At 40.9% G+C, this 21,041-nt stretch overlaps 1 protein-coding gene across 7 annotated transcripts in view; it reads left to right on the top strand.

Moving 5' to 3' along the window:
- Nucleotides 1–8,986, top strand: part of SRP54 (signal recognition particle 54) — a 46,264-nt gene extending 37,278 nt beyond the window's left edge. For 5 of the 7 annotated variants that reach the window (XM_063645931.1, XM_055291523.2, XM_063645932.1 and 2 more), the window contains 3 exons: nt 2,875–3,045; nt 7,491–7,586; nt 8,480–8,986. In XM_063645931.1, coding sequence (XP_063502001.1) covers nt 2,875–3,045; nt 7,491–7,586; nt 8,480–8,571 — 359 coding nt within the window. In that variant the 3' untranslated portion in view covers nt 8,572–8,986. The remainder of the gene's footprint in view (nt 1–2,874; nt 3,046–7,490; nt 7,587–8,479) is intronic. The other 2 variants (XM_063645933.1, XM_055291525.2) reach the window with 1 other exon arrangement.
- Nucleotides 8,987–21,041: the final 12,055 nt, after the last annotated feature.

The following is a 21,041-nucleotide window of genomic DNA, read 5'->3' as shown; positions in this document are numbered from 1 at the left end:
CAAAAGAAAAAATAAAACAATATAGTTTATTGCTAAAAATGCTAATGATCATCTAAGCCTTTAGTGCATTATAATCTTTTTGCTGGTGGAGGGTCTTAGCTTGATGTTGATGACTGCTAACTGATTACAGTGATGGTTGCCAAAGGTCAAGGTGGCTGTGGCAATTTCTTTTTTTTTTTTTTTTTTTTTTTTGAGACGGAGTCTCGCTCTGTCGCCCAGGCTGGTGTGCAGTGGCGCGATCTCGGCTCACTGCAAGCTCCACCTCCTGGGTTCGGCTGTGGCAATTTCTTAAAACACAAGAATGAAATTTGCCCCATTGATTGACTCTTCTTTTCACAAAAGATTTCTCTGTAGTATTCAATGCTGCTCGATAGCATTTTACCCACAGTAGAACGTCTTCCAAAATTGGAGTCAGTTCTGTCAAACCCTGCTGCTGCTGCTTTATCAACTAAGTTTATGTAATATTCTAACAATTTGAACAGTTTTTCATATCTGTGCTTTATCTACTATCTGATTTGTTGTTTTTTTTTGTAATCTCTTTTTCCCGAGCTCCAGGTTTTCATAGTAACCCAAATAAGACTGTCTTTTTCTTTTAAGCTTGTCTTTTTCCTCACTATCTTTAACACTGCAAAAATGTTTGCATGTAGAATTCATAATTGCAGCATATCTAAAGTATCCATTCTGTGCCAGGCACTGTCCTGAGCACTTTAAATATATTAATTCATTTTATCATAACAACTCCTGTGGCATATTCAGTTATTATCTGCCTTTTTCAAATTAGGAAACTGGGATACAGAGAAGTTGAGTAATTTGCCCAGTATAGAACCTTTCCTGACTTCCTTCCTTCTTTGAATTAAGGCCCCTTCCTCTATTTGCTTAACTCTGTCATATTGCTTGCCACGATGTGCTGCTATTAGTTTATCTTCTTTCATTTGATTTGAGCTGTTGGAAGGAATATAATACATATTTTTCATAAATCTTTTATAAGGAAGATGTGGCTTAAAAGCTGCATTTATGAAATGGATTTGGAGGTTTTGATCATGACTTTATTTTGAGATATTGTATCTTTGTTAGTATTGCATTGATAATTAGACTTCACCTGGATTTCAGTTCACTTCTGGACAATATACTTAGAGGGTATGTATAGACAAATTAAAAGATGTAGGAAATCAGGATGATAAATTGGGTTCTAAACCATGTTAGAAGAGTCAGAGTTGGATATTTGTCATCCAGTGAAAATTCACAGGAGACATGGTAGCTCTTATGCATTTGAAAGCTGGCCAGGTGTGGTGGCTCTCACCTGTAATCCCAGCATTTTGGGAGGCTGAGGTGGGTGAATCACTTAAGGTCAGGAGTTCGAGACCAGCCTGGGCAACATGGTGAAACCCTGTCCTTACTAAAAGTACAAAAAAAATTAGCTGGCTGTGGTGGCGTGTGCCTGTAGTCCCAGCTACTCGGGAGCCTGAGGTGGGAGAATCGCTTGAACCCTGGAGGTGGTAGTTGCAGTGAGCCAAGCTTTCACCACTGCACTCCAGCCTGAGTGACAGAGCAACACTCTGTCTCAAAAAAAAAAAAGATTTTGAAAGTCTTATTTTTTATGCGTAGCAAGGAGACATATACATGAATAGGAATGGAAGTGCCAGGTAAACGGATTTCAATTTAATATGTGTAAAGAAAAGATTTTTCCCTAAGTATAATAGAATGGCATAGACAGCCTTACATTAGATAGCAGGTCATCTCTCCTGGGGATATTAAGACCAAGGCTAGATAACCATTTATTTGGGGGATATTGCAGAGGGAATGCAGACATAATGGACATTTTGACTAAAGTCCATCCCATTCCTGAGATTGCATGCAACTGAAGCTAGAAGAAATGCACCTGATATTCTAAGAGTGATCAGACAACTGCGGGAATTAATTCACTATACGCTACTGAGAGAATTAAAATACTAGTAGTAGTAATTACTTGATTATAGGAAATAATTTTTCTGTTGATTATGGATAGAACCTACCTCCTTCTGCTTGCTTATATAGTCTACATTTATGAATTTATGATTAATATTTAGGATAGAGCTAAGGTGAGCATTTGTGTTCATTTTTTAAATATACCATATACCTCTGGTGTTTGGAGGGCCTGGAGGGGGTAGACATATGAAGTATGGAAGTGGTGGACATGGGGTCTCAAAACATTCTATTAATAGTTTACTTAAACTATAGGGAAAGTACATGTTTGTTTTATTGTTTTTATAGTAGAAAGTACATGTTTGTTTTATTGTTTTTATAGCTTATGAATACTATAAATGTTCTTTTGAATATATTCCGTATTTTCTTTTTTTTGAGATGGAGTCTCGCTCTGTCGCCCAGGCTGGAGTGCAGTGGCGCAATCTTGGCTCACTGCAACCTCTACGTCCCAGGTTCAAGCGATTCTTCTGCCTCAGCCTCCCGAGTAGCTGGGACTACAGGCGCATGCCACCATGCCCACTAATTTTTGTATTATTAGTAAAGACGGGGTTTCACCATATTGGCCAGGCTGGTGTCGAACTCCTGACCTCATGAGCCACCTGCCTTGGCCTCACAAAGTGCTGGGATTACAGGCATGAGCCACCACGCCCGGCCTCCGTGTTTAATTTTTAAAACTCAAAAGCAAACGTAGCAAATTATAACATTTGTTAAATCTGGGTGGTAATTTGGCTATGTATTATGTCTGTTTTTCTATATGTAAGATATTTTATAATATAAAAAGAGAAAAATGAGATAGTTATCACTTTAAAAACATCTCCTAAGCTCTTTGAAGTTATATATTGCCCATTTGCACATAACTGCTTTGATGGTGAATGATAATTGTGTGTGAGAGTAACTGACCCTTGTCTACAGAACTAGACAGTACGGATGGTGCCAAAGTTTTTAGTAAACAACCAGGAAGAATCCAAAGAGTAGCAAGAGGATCGGGTGTATCAACAAGAGATGTTCAAGAACTTTTGACACAATATACCAAGTTTGCACAGATGGTAAAAAAGATGGGAGGTATCAAAGGACTTTTCAAAGGTAAGAAAAATAAGCTTGTTATTAGTTAACAGATGGAAAAGAAAGGAAGTTGAGAAAAAAGAGTACTGCCAGTATTGGAAAATTCACAGCTGAATTTCATGTTATTTTCAAGTACTTCCAGGATTTATGTGACCTGTGATTTATCTGTTTTCATATTCAAGGTAATATTAGTATTTAAAAAAAAATTCACATCTGTGTAGTGTGGGTAAATGAAAAAAATAATAAAGCAATGATTTTCTTTTTGTGAACACATTATATTAAATTTAGATAATATAAGGAAAAAAAAAACACATTACCTTTACTCTCCAGAGAATCCAATGGATCCTACTGCAAATAACAGTTACTATAACTAAGTTTTCTTCTGATATATCATAACTATTTTTCCATATTGTCAAATATTCTTCAAAATATAATTCTTGGCCAGGCGCGATGGCTCATGCCTGTCATCCTAGCACTTTGGGAGGCCGAGGTGACCTCCTCACTTGAGGTCAGGAGTTCAAGACCAGCCTGGCCAGCATGGTGAAACCCTGCCTCTATTTAAAATACAAAAAATAGCCGGGTGTCGTGGGGTGTACCTGTAATCCCAGCTACTCAGGAGGCTGAGGCAGGAGAATCACTTGAACCCAGGAGGCAGAACTTGCAGTGAGCCAAGATTGCACCACTGTACTCCAGCCTGGGCAACAGAGTGAGACTCCGGTCCCCAAACACACACACACACACACACACACACACACACACACACTTCTTAACTTCTGAGTAATACTGTTCGAGTTACGCATGTATCTTTGTCTAATGTAGTGCCGCTTTTTTGGGCAGTAAGGCTGATTCATTCACTTCTATATCAGATCAGTTTTTGTGCAGTTCCATGAGACCAGGGATTTTTGTCTGTTTTGATCAGAAACATAGTAGATGCTAAATAAATTTTGTAGTAATATAATTTCCATTATATTTATTTATTTATATTATTTTGAGACAGAGTCTCTCTCTGTCACCCAGACTGGAGTGCAGTGGTGCAATCTCAGCTCACTGCAGCCTCTGCTTCTCAGGCTCAAACAATTCTCCTGGCTCAGCCTCCCTAGTAACTGGGATTAAAGGCATGCACCACTACCGCCTGGCTTCTACTTGTTTTTGGTTTTATTTTGTGTTTGACTTTTTAATCTCAATGGAATTTATTTTGCTGTGTATTGTGTATCATAAAAAGATAAGTTTTTCCAAAGACTATCAACTGTTCAGTCCTCTTTTTGATTTTTTTCTATAATGTAAACAACTAATTCAGAGTCTGTGAAAATTTGCCTTGAAACCCATTAAGATGAATTTATTATTTCCAAAAATATTAATTAGACAAGCTCTGAAGATGAACAATACCACTGAATAGCTTCTAAAAGAATGAGTATTTTCAGATGTTTTAAATTACCTTTTGTCTTTGAAGCTTTCCTTATTTTCCTTGTGATATCCTATTTTCTCTTTTGTGACAAAAAAATTAGACAAACATATTGAAAATTGGTTATAATTCCTACCATCTCGTGCTATTTCAGATAGTGACTAATAAACACATTACATCACTGTAATGTCTTTCCCTTGTAGTCCTGACTGTTCTTGATAGAACAGATTCACCATCCAGATCTTATCTATGCATTGATTCCTCAATAAAGGAATAACCCAAGATGAAGTTAGCAGTGGATATACACACAGCTGTGTCACACCAAACTTGAAATAACATTTTAGAAGTTTTAAATGCTGATAAACAAACTCTTAGGACAAATCACTAATGAGCATGGAATTCCCATCTTCTTCAGATTTATTCATCATAAATGGTTTTCACAGATTTTATCATAAAAACATATCTTCTCTTTCATTCATAGTTTATAATTCACATGATTTATTCACATTAACCAGCTGTGATTGGAGAATCAGGAGGAGCTTTGAGTCCCATTTTTTATAAATGCTTTTGAGAAGTACCATAGTTAATGCCCCTTTCAAATAAATAATTTTGGATGGTTGTGGTGGCTTATATGTGTAATCCCAGCACTTTGAGAGGCCGAGGCAGGAGGATCCCATGAGCCCAGGAGGGCAAGGCTGCAGTGAGCCACGATTAGGGCACTGCATTCCAGCCTGGGCGACAAAGCAAGAACCTTTTAAAAAAAAAAAAAAATCGTTGAAGCAATTCTTCTATTCATTGTTGTAGTGATGATCTCTTGCTTTCCATTCTTTTATGAGTACAGCTGTTGTCTAAAGGATGTTTTTACCTATTCTGGCTCAGAGTGCATTTATTTTTTGTGGTTTTTTGTTTGTTTTGTTTTGAGACAGGGTCTCGCTCTGTCACCCAGGCTGGAGGCTGAAGTGCAATGGCATGATCATGGCTCACTACAGCCTTGACCTCTCAAGCTCAAGCGATCCTCCAATCTGAGGCTCCCAAGTAGCTGAGACTACAGGCGCATGCTATCACACCCAGCTAATGCTTTTTTTTTTTTTTTTTTTTTTTTTTTTTTTTTTGTAGAGACAGGGTTTAGCCATGTTGCCTAGGCTGATCTTGAACTCCTGGGCTCAAGTAATCAGCCTACCTTCGCCACCCGAAGTGCTGGGATTACAAATGTGACCCACCTCACCCAGACTGCATCTCTTTCATTGATTGCCCTTTTTACTGTGGTGTTTTGACATAGTGTAGAAATTCCTTGACAAATGAAATTGCATTATTTGTCTTTGTATTCTCTGAAGGTTTTCATTACTTAAGGAAAACTTCTGGCCAGGTGCTGTGGCCCACGCCTGTAATCCCAGCACTTTGGGAGGCCAAGGCAGGCAGATCACGAGGTCAAGAGATCAAAACCATCCTGGCCAAAATGGTGAAACCCTGTCTCTACTAAAAATACAAAAATTAGCTGGGCGTGGTGGCTCATGCCTGTAATCCCAGCTACTCAGGAGGCTGAGACAGGAGAATGGTGTGAACCCGGGAGGCAGAGGTTGCAGTGAGCTGAGTTCATGCCATTGCACTCCAGCCTGGGTGACAGAGCTAGACTCCATCTCAAAAACAAAACAAAACAAAACAAAACAAACTTCTTAGATACATACACATCTTCACATTCTCTCAGACTCATACTTTCTACTTTCTTTTTTTTTTTTTTTTTTGAGACAGTCTTGCTCTGTCGCCCAGGCTGGAGTACAGTGGTGCGATCTCGATTCACTGCAACCTCTGCCTCCCGAATTCAAGCAATTCTGCCTCAGCCTCCCGAGTAGCTGGGACTACAGGCGTGTGCCACCATGTCTGGCTAATTTATTTTGTATTTTTAGTGGAGATGGGGTTTCAACCACGTTGGCCAGCCTGGTCTCGAACTCCTGACCTCAAGTGATCTGCCAGCCTCGGCCTCCCAGAGTACTGGGATTATAGTCGTGAGCCACCACACCCGGCCCAACAGACTCATACTTTCATATTCATCTACCAGCCATCCAGTCTCTTTGCTAATTAACCCATGTCTATAAACTCAGCTTTTTGTCCAGCATTCCCCTGTATCACTATTAAGCCATTGTTATACCTTACTATTAAAAACTGCTGGCTGACCAGGTACGGTGGCTCACACCTGTAATCCCAGCACTCTGGGAGGCCGCGGTGAGTGGGTCACGAGGTCAGGTGTTCGAGACCAGCCTGGCCAAGATGGTGAAACCCTGTCTCTACTAAAAATACAAAAATTAGCGAGGTGTGGTGGCGGGCACCTGCAATCCCAGCTACTTGGGAGGCTGAGGCAGGAGAATCACTTGAACCTGGGAGGTGGAGGTTGCAGTGAGCCAAGATATGGGTGACAGAGCAAAACTCTGTCTCAAAATAAATAAAAAATAAAACACTGGGTACAATTTTGCTAATAGTGGCTTATTCACAGATATAAATAAAGTATTAGCATAAATCGTAGCCTTAAAAAGGACTTTTAAATGTCCTTTTATATAGAATTTTACATGTTCTTGGCTGGGCGCGGTGGCTCACGCTTGTAATCCCAGCACTTTGGGAGGCCGAGGCGGGCGGATCACGAGGTCAGGAGATCGAGACCACGGTGAAACCCTGTCTCTACTAAAAATACAAAAAAAAAAAAATTAGCCAGGCGTGGTGGTGGGCGCTGTAGTCCCAGCTACTCGGAGAGGCTGTGGCAGGAGAATGGCGTGAACCCGGGAGGCGGAGCTTGCAGTGAGCCAAGATTGCGCCACTGCACTCCAGCCTGGGCAACAGAGCGAGACTCCGTCTCAAAAAAAAAAAAGAATTTTACATGTTCTTCAAAAAATAGTATGTAATTGAGATAAAGATTAGAAGGGAATATGTAGAAATAGAAATAATTATGTTAGAGTGATAGGATTATGTAATTTTTTCTTTGTATTTACTCAGTTCATCAAACTTTCTAATATACCCTGATTATACTGATTATATTACCTCCTACACTGACTCAAAATCTTTTTTTTCCCCTCAGGTGGTGACATGTCTAAGAATGTGAGCCAGTCACAGATGGCAAAATTGAACCAACAAATGGCCAAAATGATGGATCCTAGAGTTCTTCATCACATGGGTAAATACCAAGTTGTTGGCAGTTACTAATGCAGTTTAATTTGAGGGTTGAGTTTTAATGATAAGCCTTTTGTTGTAATATTATGAAAATATGTTCAAAAGGTGTGTGATTTCAGGGAAATGGCCATCTAAATCCTAAGTTGAATTAAATTGTAATAGGGCTTATTAGCTGAGGGCTTATTAGCTGAGGTCTTATTCATTCCTCTCCTGCCATCTGTGTGATGTTTGAGCAAGCTGTTGAATCATCTTTTGTTTGTTTGTTCTGGTGACTTTTTCCCTTATTTTAGAATCTGGATATTTTCAATTATATGACTGAGGATTTTTAACATGAGTTCTACTTTGACTGTATAACCTTTACAAAGTTCCTTAAACTTTCTGAACCTCACTTTCCCCTTCGGTAAAATCACAGATCGTATCTCATCAAGATATTGTGACAATTAAATGAGATAATATATATGAAGACATTCAGTACAATTCTGGGCATATAGTAGATGTTCAATAAATGAATCATTTTCTTTTTGTAAGTCCTATGAAATAATCCGCTATTGATTATTTTTTATGTAACTTAGAGTAAGACCCTTTTGGATTTATAAGAAAAAAAATTTTCGTTTAGATTTATTGACTGTGTGACTGGTAGTATCCTAAGATCTTTTTATGTATCACCTCATTTATTCCTTACAATAACTCCATAAAATAGGCTATTCATTCTCTTTTATTGATGAAGATACTGGTGATAATACAAATTTTTAGGTGGTACGTTCTTTAAGGCCGATGACTAACTTGCAATCAGAATTCAGTATTTTTAGAAGTACTTATTAGGCAAAAGTAATAAATGTTTCCAGTTCTGCTTAATAATTACCTGTTTTTAACTCTACTTCCCTACTTTTGCTCTAGGTGGTATGGCAGGACTTCAGTCAATGATGAGGCAGTTTCAACAGGGTGCTGCTGGCAACATGAAAGGCATGATGGGATTCAATAATATGTAAAGAAAATGCCTTAATATAAACTGACTCAGTTGAATACCTAATTTGCTGAGACCTCAGAGTTTCCCTTCTTTTTGCAAATTGGGGGGAAAGTGTATTTTTCTTGCTTATCATGCACTCTTTCCTTTTCTTCTTTCCCCCTTTTCCCCTCCTTTTCTTTTTCCTTCCTTCTTTCCTCCCTTTAATGTAAGGGAGAAATACATGGTTTTTGTGGAAATCATTATATGTTTGCTTTAGATTTTCTTCTGTTTTCACCATCATAACACTTAAGTTAAATCATGATGTAAAATTTTAGTACTTAAAGATTTTTAATTGTCTTGAAGGCCAAGCATTGCATTTGTAAACAGTCCTGGTCAGTAGTTAAATAATGTTTCAATTAAAATGCTGTAAAATAAACTTCAAAGTGGTTATAAGTTAAGGGGTTGTTAATTTTCTTTATGGTTAAACATTATCAGTTTATCACACTAAAAACTCAATGGAAAAGCCAATAGATAAATGTCATTTAAAACTATGCCTGGGGCCAAGCACGATGGCTCACGCCTGTAATCCCAGCACTTTGTGAGGCTGAAGTGTGGATCTCTTCAGCCTAGGTGACAGAAGGAGGATCACCTGAGGTCAGAAGTTCAAGACCAGCCTGGCCAACATGGAAACCCGTCTCCACTAAAAATACAAAAGTTAGCTGGGCGTAGTGATGCATGCCTGTAGTCCCAGCTACTCGGGAGGCTGACGCATGAGAATCTCTTGAACCCGGGAGGCGGAGATTGCAGTGAGCCGAGATCGCGCCTCTGCCCTCCAGCCTGGGTGACAGAGTGAGACTCCGTCTCAAAAGAAAAAAAAAAAAAAAAAAGAAATTAAGAGGCCAAGTGTGGTGGCTCATGCCCAGGCTGGTCTGGAACTCCTGAGCTCAAGTGATCCACCTGCCTTGGTCTCCCAAAGTGCTGGGATTACAGGCCTGAGCCACTGCACCCAGCCAATCATTGATTTTTTTTTTTTCTTTTTTGAGATGGAGTCTTGCTTTGTTGCCCAGGCTGGAGTGCAGTGGCACGATCTCGGCTCACTGCAACCTCTGCGTCCCAGGTTCAAGTGATTCTCCACCTTAGCCTCCTGAGTAGCTGGGATTACAGGCACATGACAACACACCTGGCTAATTTTTTTTTTTTTTTTGAGACAGAGTCTCCTTCTGTCACCCAGGCTGAAGTACAATGGCATGATCTTGGTTCACTGCAACCTCCACCTCCCAGGTTTGAGCAATTCTCCTGCCTCAGCCTCCCTAGTAGCTGGGATAACAGGTGCGCACCACCATGTCTGGCTAATTTTTGTATTTTTAGTAGAGATGGGGTTTCACCATGTTGGCCAGGCTGGTCTCAAACTCCTGACCTCAGGTGATCCACCTGTCTTGGCCTCTCAAAGTTCTGGGATTACAGGCATGAGCCACTGCACCCGGCCAATTTTTGTATTTTTAGTAGAGATGGGGTTTCACCATGTTGGCCATGCTGGTCTTGAACTCATGGCCTCGAGTGATGTGCCCACTCTGTCCTCCCAAAGTGCTGGGCTTACAGGCATGAGCCACCATGCTTGGTTTAATCTTTCATTTTTTTAAAGCCATTTTTGTTATGTTTTCAACATACCAAAAATATACTTGAAGAACTTGATATACTTCGATGATAATAGCAAATGTATACATCTTCTAAAGGAAAAATAATTGCAAGTATTAGGTTGTCACTATTATATATTAAAAATAATGACCTGACAGGAGTTCGAGACCAGTCTGACCAACATGGCGAAACCCTGCCTCTATTGAGAGTATAAAAATTAGCTGGCAGACACCTGTAATCTCAGCTACTCGAGAGGCTGGGACAGAGGAGTCGCTTGAACCTGGGAGGCAGAGGTTGCAGTGAGCCAAGATCGTGCCACTGCACTCCAGCCTGTGCGACAAGAGCAAAACTCTTGTCTCAACAACAACAAAAAAAAGGCCAGGCATGGTGGCTCATGCCTGTAATCCCAGCACTTTGGGAGGCCTAGGCGGGAGGATCATGAGGTCAGGAGTTCGAGACCAGCTTGGCTAACATAGTGAAACCCCGCCTCTACCAAAAATACAAAAGAATTAGCCAGGTACGGTGGCACGCACCTAGTAGTCCCAGCTACTTGGGAGGCTGAGGCAGGAGAATCACTTGAACTCGGGAGGTGGAGGTTGTGGTAAGCTGAGAGTGTGCCACTGCACTCCAGCCTGGGCAATGGAGCAAGACTCCGTCTCAAAAAAAAAAAAAAAATGACCTGAATCTAAAATGAAAGTTAAAAACATAAATCATGAGACCGGAACAAAGTTGATTTGGTTTTTGGTTATCTTGGATTGCTGCATGGTTCATTTGGAACAATGGCTTTTAAATAAATTAAGGAATTGAAAATACTGGAATAATTTATATTATGCCTATTCATTATTGACATCAAGTAGATAATATATATGGTATAACAGTGTATTCTGAATTAGTATGAACTGATCTTCAGCAAGTGATTGATTTGTAGAAGTAAGAATGAAAGAAATAGTTTTTAGAAACAGTTTTTATGGTGCTAATTTTTTATGACTCCTGTTTAAAAAAGATCTTGTCGCCAGTAATCCCAGCACTTTTGGAGGCCGAGGCGGGTGGATCATGAGTTCAGGAGTTCAAGACCAGCCCGGCCAACATGGTGAAACCCCGTGTCTAATAAAAATAAAAAAAATTAGACGGGTGTGGTGGTGGGCACCTGGAATCCCAGCTACTTGAGAGGTTGAGGCAGTAGAGTTGCTTGAACCCGGGAGTCGGAGGTTGCAGTGAGCTGAGATTGGACCACTGCACTCCAGGCTGGGCAACAAAAATGTGAAACTTCATCTCAAAAAAAAGAATGCAATTGAGATTTTCCTGTTAACTTGGGCAAAGGTTTTATATCCCTTTAAAAACTAAAATAAAAAGGTTTTAGCTAGTTTTTCTGCTAGCTAAAGACTAGAATAACCCTGTAGAAAATTATATACCATGTTAAAATGATGTATCTTGTGTTCTGCAGAAATCTTACTAAGCTATAAACATTTGACAACAGAGAAAATACTGTTCTCCAAAGTAGTTTTCTTATTAACTGATGCGTACTACCTTTTCTAGGTACACGTTTGTGACTCTATTCTCAGGGTATCAATTTTGCATTTTGACCAAAAAAGGAAATTGAAACCTGTGGCCATAATAACCTTGATGGCTTCAGGCATAGTTTTAAATATTTGTGTGTCTGACACAAACAATATTTTTTAAATATATATTTTATATCTTTTTCGGAAGCAAAAATAACAATAACAAGACAGGCACAGTGACGAGACATTGACACACACCTGTAGTACCAGCTACTTGTGAGGCTGAGGTGGGCAAATCAGTGAATTGCTTGAGTCCAGGAGTTGGTGGTCACAATGAACTATGATCATTTATGAATAGTCACTGCTGATGAATAGCCACTGCACTCCAGCTTTGGCAACATAGGGAGATCTCAACTAAAAAACAACTGAATGCAGTAGCTCATGCCTGTAATCCCAGCACTTTGGGAGGCTGAGGTGGGCTGATCGCTTGAGCCCAAGAGTTCCAGACAAGCCTGGGCAACATGGTGAAATTCCACTGCTACAAAATACAGAAATTAGGCTGGGTGTGGTGGCTCATACCTGTAAAACCAGCACTTTGGGAGGCCAAGGCGGGTGGGTCACTTGAGGTGAGGAGATTGAGACCAGCCTGGCCAATAAGGTGAAACCCTGATTTTACCAAAAATACAAAAATTAGCTGGGCATGGTGGCCGGTGCCTGTAATCCGAGCTACTCAGGAGGCTGAGGCACGAGAATCACTTGAACCTGGGAGGCAGAAGTTGCAGTCAGCCAAGACCACACCACTGCACTCCAGCCTGGGTGACAGAGTGAGACTCTAATAAAAAATAATAATAATAATACAGAAACTAGCCCGGCATAGTGGTGTGCACCTGTAGTCCCAGCTACTTGGGGGACTGAGGCAGGAGGCTCACTTGAGCCTAGGAGGTCAAGGCTGCAGTGAGCCAAAATTGTACCACTGCACGCCAGCCTGGGTGACAGTGAGACCCTGTCTCTAAAAAATAAGTAAATAAATAACTAAAACAAAGGACAACTAAAGGTCTAGGACACTTTGTTCAGCTTCCCTTTATCTTTCTTTTTCTGCTAAAATGAGGAAATTGAAAATGTTCTTTAAAATTCTGATTCCATTAAGTCCTCAAATTGTCATTTTAGTTACAAAAGCTATCCTTCAGTTCTCACAGTTTTTATTCAAGTGATGTTTCACAGCATAAGTACTATATACCTGTATTAATCTGTTTTGATGCTGCTGATAAAGACATACCCAAGACTGGATAATTTGTAATGAAAATGAGGTTTAATGGACTTACAGTTCCAGGTGGCTGAGGAGGCCTCAAAATCATGGTTGAAGGCAAAAGGCACATCTTACATGGCGGCAAGAGAGAATGAGAACCAAGCAAAAGGGGTTTCCCCTTAAAAAACTATCAGTTCTCATGAGACTCATTCACTACTATGAGAATGGTATGGGGGAAACTGCCTCCATGATTCATTTATATACCACCAAGTCCACAGCCAAACCATATCATTCTGCCCCTGGTCCCTCCCAAATATCATGTCCTCACATTTCAAAACCAGTCATGCCTTCCCAACAGTCCCTCACAGTCTTAACTCGTTTCAGCATTAACTCAAAAGTCCACAGTCCAAAGTCTCATCTGAGACAAGGCAAGTCAAGTCCCTTCTACCTCTGAGCCTGTAAAATCAAAAGCAAGTTAGTTACTTCCTAGATACAATCGGGGTACAAGCATTGGGCAAATACAGTCATTGCAAATGGGAGAAATCGGCCAAAACAAAGGGGCTACAGGCCCCATTCAAGTCTGAAATCCAGTGGGGCAGTCAAATCTCAAAGCTCCAAAGTGATCTTTGCCTCCTTTGTCACACATCCATGTCACGCTGGTGTAAGAGGTGGGCTCCCACAGCCTTGGGCAGCTGTGCCCCTTTGGCCTTGCAGGGAACAGCCCCCCTCCCAGCTGCTTTCACAGGCTGGTGTTGTCTGTGGCTTTTCCAGGTGCACAGTGCAAGCAGTTGGTGGATCTACCATTCTGGGGTCTGGAGGATGGTGGCCCTCTTCTCACAGCTCCACTAAGTAGTGCCCCAGTGGGGACTCTGTGGGGGGCCTCCAACCCCACATTTCCCTTCTGCACTGCCCTAGCAGAGGTTCTCTGTGAGGGCCCTGCTCCTGCAACAATCTTCTGCCTGGACATCCAAGCGTTTTCATATATCCTCTGAAATCTAGGTGCAGGTTCCCAAACCTCAGTTCTTGACTTCTGTGTGCTCACAGGCTCAACATCACGTGGAAGGTGCCAAGGCTTGGTACTTGCATCCTCTGAAGCCGTGGCCTGAGCTGTACCTTGGCACCCTTTAGCCATGGCTACAGTGGCTGTGACACAGGGCACCAGGTCCCAAGGCTGCATACAGCAGGGGGCCCTGAGCCCAGCCCACAAAACCATTTTTTCCTCCTAGGCCTCTGGGCCTGTTATAGGAGGGGCTGCTGCAAAGGTCTCTGACATGCCCTGGAGACATTTTCCCCACTGTCTTGGTGATTAACATTTGGCTCCTTTTTTTTTTTTTTTTTTTTTTTTAAGACAGAGTTTCGCTCTTGTTGCCCAGGCTGGAGTGCAATGGCACAATCTCAGCTCACTGCAACCTCTGTCTCCTGGGTTCATGTGATTCTCCTACCTCAGCCTCCTGAGTAGCTGGGATTCCACGCACATGCCATCACACCTGGCTAATTTTGTATTTTTAGTAGAGATGGAGTTTCTCCATGTTGGTCAGGCTGGTCTCAAACTCCCAACCTCAGGTGATCTGCCTGCCTAGATACAATGGGGGTACAGGTGGCAAGAGAGAATGAGAACCAAACAAGAGAGGTTTCCCCTTAAAAAACCATCAGTTCTCATGAGACTCATTCACTACTATGAGAACAGTATGGGGGAAACCACCTCCATGAGTCATTTATGAACCGCCTCCATGATTTATTTATATACCACCAGGTCCACAGCCAAACCATATCATTCTGTCCCTGGCCCCTCCCAAATATCATGTCCTCACATTTCAAACCCAATCATGCCTTCCCAACAGTCCCCCACAGTCTTAACTCATTTCAGCATTAACTCAAAAGTCCACAGTCCAAAGTCTCATCTGGGATTACAGGCGTGAGCCACCGCAGCTGGCAGCTCCTCATTACTTATGCAAATTTCTGCAGCCAGCTTGAATTTCTCCGCAGAAAATGGGTTTTTCTTTTCTATCACATAGGCTGCAAATTTTCTGAATTTTTATTCTGTTTCCCTTTTAAAAGGGAATACTTTTAACAGCACCCAAGTCACCTCTTGAATGGTTTGCTGCTTAGAAATTTCTTCCTCCAGAGGCTGGGTGCAGTGGCTCATGCCTGTAATCCCAGCACTTTGGGAGGCTGAGGCTGGCAGATCACGAGGTCAAGAGAGCGAGACCATCCTGGCCAACATGGTGAAACCCCGTCTCTACTAAAAATACAAAAATTAGCTAGGCATGGTGGCATGCGCCTGTAGTCCCAGCTATTTGGGAGGCTGAGGCAGGAGAATCGCTTGAACCCAGGAGGTGGAGGTTGCAGTGAGCTGAGATCATGCCACTGCACTCCAACTTGGGTAACAGAGCGAGACTCCATCTCAAAAAAAAAAAAAAGAAATTTCTTTTGCCAGATACCCTAAATCATCTCCCTCAAATTCAAAGTTCCACAAATCTCCAGGGCAGAGGCAAAATGCTGCCAGTCTTTCTGCTAAAAGATAGCAAGAGTCACATTTACTCCAGTTCCCAACAAATTCCTCATCTCCATCTGAGACCACCTCAGCCTGGATTTCATTGTCTATGTCATTATCAGCATTTTGGCCAAAGCCATTTAACAAATCTCTAGGAAGTTCCAAACTTTCCTATGTTTTCCTGTCTTATTCTGAGCCCTCCAAACTGTTCCAACCTCTGCCTGTTACCCAGTTCCAAAGTTGCTTACACATTTTTGGGTATCTTTACAGCAGCACTCCACTCTACCAGTACCAGTTTACTGTATTAGTCTGTTTTCATGCTGCTGATGAAGACATACCCAAGACTGGGTAATTTATAATGAAAAAGGTTTAACTGACTCACAGTTCCATGTGGCTGGGGAGGCCTCACAATTATGGTGGAAGGCGAAAGGCACATCTTACATGGTGGTAGACAGGAGAGAATAAGAACCAAGCAAAAGGGGTTTCCCCTTACAAAACCATTGGATCTCATGAGACTTATTTGCTACCATGAGAACGGTATGGGGTAAACTCCCCCATGATTCAATTACCTCCCACCAGGTCCCTCCCACAACACGTGGGAATTATGGGAGCTACAATTCAAGATGAGATTGGGTGGGGACATAGCCAAACCAAATACCAAAATTAAATCCTTTAATAATTTAAACACATTTCCATTTGTTTTTCACTATTGTTAAAATTGACTCCATTTTTTTCATATACTCCCAACTTAGACCACTAGCTAGCTCTAATACCGTACAACATTGAATTCTTCCTGAATTTTATTATAATGTTAAATATACGTAACCATAAAACTAGGTGTAGCTTCCTTAAGCTTACAGTACTCATGTAATTATAAGACAACAACAAATTGAGAAATTAAATATCACAAACTACAAAATGAAGAAAGGGGAAATTAATGATTTTTTATTTATTAATTTTTTTTTTTGAGACAGGGTCTTTGCTCTGTCACCCAGGCTGGAGTGCAGTGGTGCAGTCATGGCTCACTGCAACCTTGACCTGGGCTTAGGCAATCCTCCCACCTCAGTCTCCTGAGTAGTTCGGACTATCAGAGTGTGCCACAACACTCAGCTAATTTTTTATTTTATTTCATTTATATTTTTGAGATGGAGTTTTACTCTGTCACCCAGGTTGGAGTGCAGAGGCACGATGTCAGCTCATTGCAACCTCCACCTCCTGGGTTCAAGCAATTCTCCTGCCTCAGCCTCCCAAGTCTGGGACCACAGGCATGTGCCCAGCTAATTTTTGTATTTTTAGTAGAGTGGGTGATTCATGCCTGTAATCCCAGCATTTTGGGAGGCCGAAGCGGGCAGATTACTGAGGTCAGGAGATCAAGACCAGCCTGGCTAACACAGTGAAACCCTGTCTCTACTAAAAATACAAAAATTAGCCAGGTGTGGCATGCGCCTGTAGTCCCAGCTACTTGGGAAGCTGAGGCAGGAGAATTGCTTGAACCTGGGAGGTGGAGGTTGCAGTGAGCCAAGACTGTGCCACTGCACTCCAGCCTGGGGGACAGAGTGAGACTCTGTCTCAAAAAAAAAAGAGAGATGGGTTTTCACTATGTTGGCCAGGCTGGTCTCAAACTCCTGACCTCAAGTGATCCACCTGCCTCGGCCTCCCAGAATGCTGGGATTACAGGCGTGACCCACTGTGCCCGGCCAATTTTTAAATTTTTTGTGAAGACAAGGTCTCACTGTGTTACCCAGGCTGGTCTTGAACTCCCGGGCTCAAGTGATCCTCCTGCCTTGGCCTCCCAGAAGTGCTGGTATTACAGACATAAGCCATGCCGCCCAGACAGAAATTAACGATTTAAATGTGATAGATGTCAGTGTTCTGAAAGTATCATATTTAATGGTATATAAGATACAAAGGTATATATATGCCCAATGCTTCACAATTTTCTGGAGAAATTTTTTGGAAAAAATTAAATTCTTTTTATCATGTAATGTGTGTTATATAAACCATTATTTTGTTCAAGTAAATACAGTATGTTACAATGTGAGAGTAAGTCCTAAGTTCTAATATGCAGTAATAGTGTACTAATATTATTAGTAATGTGAAATATAGTATCACGTAACTAAAAAGAAATATAATGTTATACATGAATACTGATAAACAGGTAGCAACAAAACCAGGAAATTTGCTAGAGCTAAAGCCCCGTAATATGCATATTAATGTTACAGTAAAATTAATATATTAGTATTTTGGTGAATTTAGAAAATCTAAACAGCAAATCATAATATAAAATAAATTTGAATGAATTTATTTTACAGGTAGCTCTGGTACATATACACATACAAGCAAATATTTCAGTAAAAAATGGAACGAAGTATTGAAAATTAAAATGTGAAGGAATTTCAACTTGATGCTTATGTAGAGTAAAATATTTTAGTATTTGAATACAGAGAGCAGCCAGAGAATTTGAATGAGGTCTAATAAAAACAACCATGTCAGTGAGAATCATGGTTAAATACAATATAATTACTGATCTTCCTCAAGACTTACGAATAGTTATTGATAAATGAATAGTTATTGGTAAAGCCAAGTAAATGATCATATCCAAAACCAGAAGGCCATCATCACAGCTCAAGTCTACATCATTTGATCTCTTTATCACTATCATTCTTTGGATTCACTAGATTAGTCATCATCCTCAAAATTCTGCCCCAAGTTCTAATTACCACGTTCCAAACATTTAGGGGTTACATGAAGCTTGAACCTAGTACCTTCTTTGCTTTTGAGCCATGTGTTGTAGGAATGATGACTTTACACCTCACATGCTGGGGATTAATTTAAACTTTACCTCTAAGTCAGTTGGGTAGCCTTTGGCTTATTTTTGTAGCTAATTTTGTAGTAAATGGATGCACTGTGAAATCTTGCTATGATAGTTTTCCTCCACATTTTGCCACTAGGAGTAGGTAGGTACTCAGTTTTCAGTAATTGCTTACCTAAGACCCTAAGCCCTATGTCTCTTGTACTGGCCTTTATCTGTAATATGGGCATATTTAATACAATATAATTTTTGGAGTTTTGTTTTTTTTTTTTTTGAGACGGTGTCTTGCTCTGTCGCCCAGGCTGGAGTGCAGTGGTGCGATCTCGGCTCACTGCAAGTTCCGCCTCCCGGGTTCACGCCATTCTCCTGCCTCAGCCTCCCGAGTAGCTGGGACTACAAGCACCCGCCACCATGCCCAGCTAATTTTTTGTATTTTTGGTAGAGACGGGATTTCGCCATGTTCGCCAGAATGGTCTTGATCTCCTGACTTCGTAATCCGCCCGCCTCGGCCTCCCAAAGTTCTGGGATTACAGGTGTGAGCCACCTCACCCGGCCAATTTTTGGAGTCTTTTAAAGTAAAAATATGCCTTGTAAGCTGGTAACTATGGTACATTTCCTTTTATTAATGTGGTGCTGACTGCCATATAGGTTCTTTTGAGTTTGGCATGTATATGCTACTTTTTGCAGTCCTTTCACTATGTTTTTCTCTCTTCATTTGAAGAGCATGTTACATATTTTAGCTTCGCTTGGCCTAAAAGATTCTCTCATTAGCCTAACACAGTGCATTGTTGCTACCACTTGGATCATAAGTGGAAAAACAGCCAAGAAAGTGCACAGTAATACTTGTTTGTAAGAGAGATGATTCAGTTGAATCTGACACTAAGAAACTCCCCCACCTGAGGTCTGAGATTCCTCTGACATTGCTGCATATAGGCTTTTCCTTTGCAGCCTGTGACTGTGGACTATTTTTCTTAAGCAAGATATGCTAAAGTTTTGTGAGCCTTTTTCCAGAGAGAGGTCTCATATCTGCATCAAGTGAGAACATATAATGTCTGCATATTTCCATATTTCAGGGATCATGTTTGCTTGTGTTTTATGCTTTTATATAGAAAGGGAAACTTGTTCCTCAGTGACCCAAAAGAGGTAGGAATTGTTATTGGATATCATCATTGGCCCACGCTTTCTGACCTTGGGAAATCAATTAAGGGGTTCATAATCTCAATTCTGTCAGAATTGGTACAAGAAATAGCTGCATGTTTCTTGAGATTCCACTTGGTAGGAAATAAGAATGTGAAACTCTTCAGTTGATGTGTGTCCCTTGTTTTTTTTGCAATTTCCTTCTTACTGTGTTAAAAAAAAGTATGATCTTGCTCTGAGAGAGGAGGCATTCTTAATCATGATCTTTAAAGATCAATAATATAATCCTTTCAAGGATTATGTCTTTATTATAATAAAGATCATTTGTCTTTAACAGAATCAATAATATAATCCCTTAAAGGATTATATCTTTGCCGGGCGCAGTGGCTCACACCTGTAATCCCAGCACTTTGGGTGGCCAAGGTGGAAGGATCACCAGGTCAGCAGCTCGAGACCAGTCTGGCCAACATAGTGAAACCCCATCTCTACTAAAAGTACAAAAAATAAGCTGGGTGTGGTGGTGTGCACCTGTAATCCCAGCTACTCGGGAGGCTGAGGCAGGAGAATCACGTGAACCCGGGAGGCAGAGGTTGCAGTGAGCCAAGATCGCACCATTGCACTCCAGCTCAGGTGACAGTGCAAGACTCTATCTAAAAAAAAAAAAAAAGGATTATATCTTTATATTTGTTATAGATTCTTATCAGAAGACACTCAGGGTTCTACAGATTTTAGATGAAGATGCACAGCTCTCCAACATTAAAATTACTGAGTCTAGGCATAGTGTGCAAAGAAAGCTAGTTATTTTATGCCTAATACCATACAGAAAATTCTAGGCCGGGCATGGTGGCTCACACCCGTAATTCCAGCACTTTGGAAGGCTGAGGCGGGTGGATCACTTGAGGCCAGGAGTTTGAGACCACCCTGGCCAACATGGTGAAACCCCGTTTCTGGTAAAAATACAAAAATTAGCTGGGTGTGGTGATGTGTGCCTGTAGTCCCAGCTTGGGACCTGAGGTGGGAGGATCACTTGAGCCTAGGAGATCGAGGCTGCAGTGAACCAAGAGCACGCCACTGCAATCCAGCCTGGGTGACAGAGTGAGACTGTCTCAAAAAAAAAAAAGAAAATTTTGGTGGTTGGATATCACTGGTATATTCTCACCACACACATACACACAAACACAAAACCTGACCAAATTTTAATTAACAAAACAAAACCTTACATAACATCAAATCTAAAACTTCACTTGGTATTTTCATCTGCTTCTTACATATAGAGCTTTAAAGCTTACTAAAAGACTTTTAAAAAGAAACATACTTTACTCATTTCCATCCAAATCTTCCAAATAACATACTCAACTTTGGTGTGGAAATGTCTTGCCTTCCTAACACTTACTGGCCTTGTATTTTTTGACATTTTCATTCTAAATGGGGCGGAATGGCTAAGTGTGTAGGTGGTGGAATCAGAATGCCTGGGTTTCAATCCTGGCTCTGCTGCTTACCAGCTGTGTCATTGGAGCAAGTTGCTTAACCTCTCTTTGTTTCCTCATCTATAACATGTTGGTAGTTACAGTAATATATCAGAATTGTTGTAAGGAATAAGAGTTAATACAAAGAAAGCAAAGTACCTGGCATATTGTGCTCCATAAGTGAAACCACTACCATGATTTTAATAACTTCTTCAGCCTGGGCA

The sequence above is a fragment of the Symphalangus syndactylus genome, chromosome 9, assembly GCF_028878055.3.
Source record: "Symphalangus syndactylus isolate Jambi chromosome 9, NHGRI_mSymSyn1-v2.1_pri, whole genome shotgun sequence".
NCBI classification, from domain to species: Eukaryota; Metazoa; Chordata; class Mammalia; order Primates; family Hylobatidae; genus Symphalangus; species Symphalangus syndactylus.
This window is presented reverse-complemented; position numbering and strand designations above follow the sequence as displayed.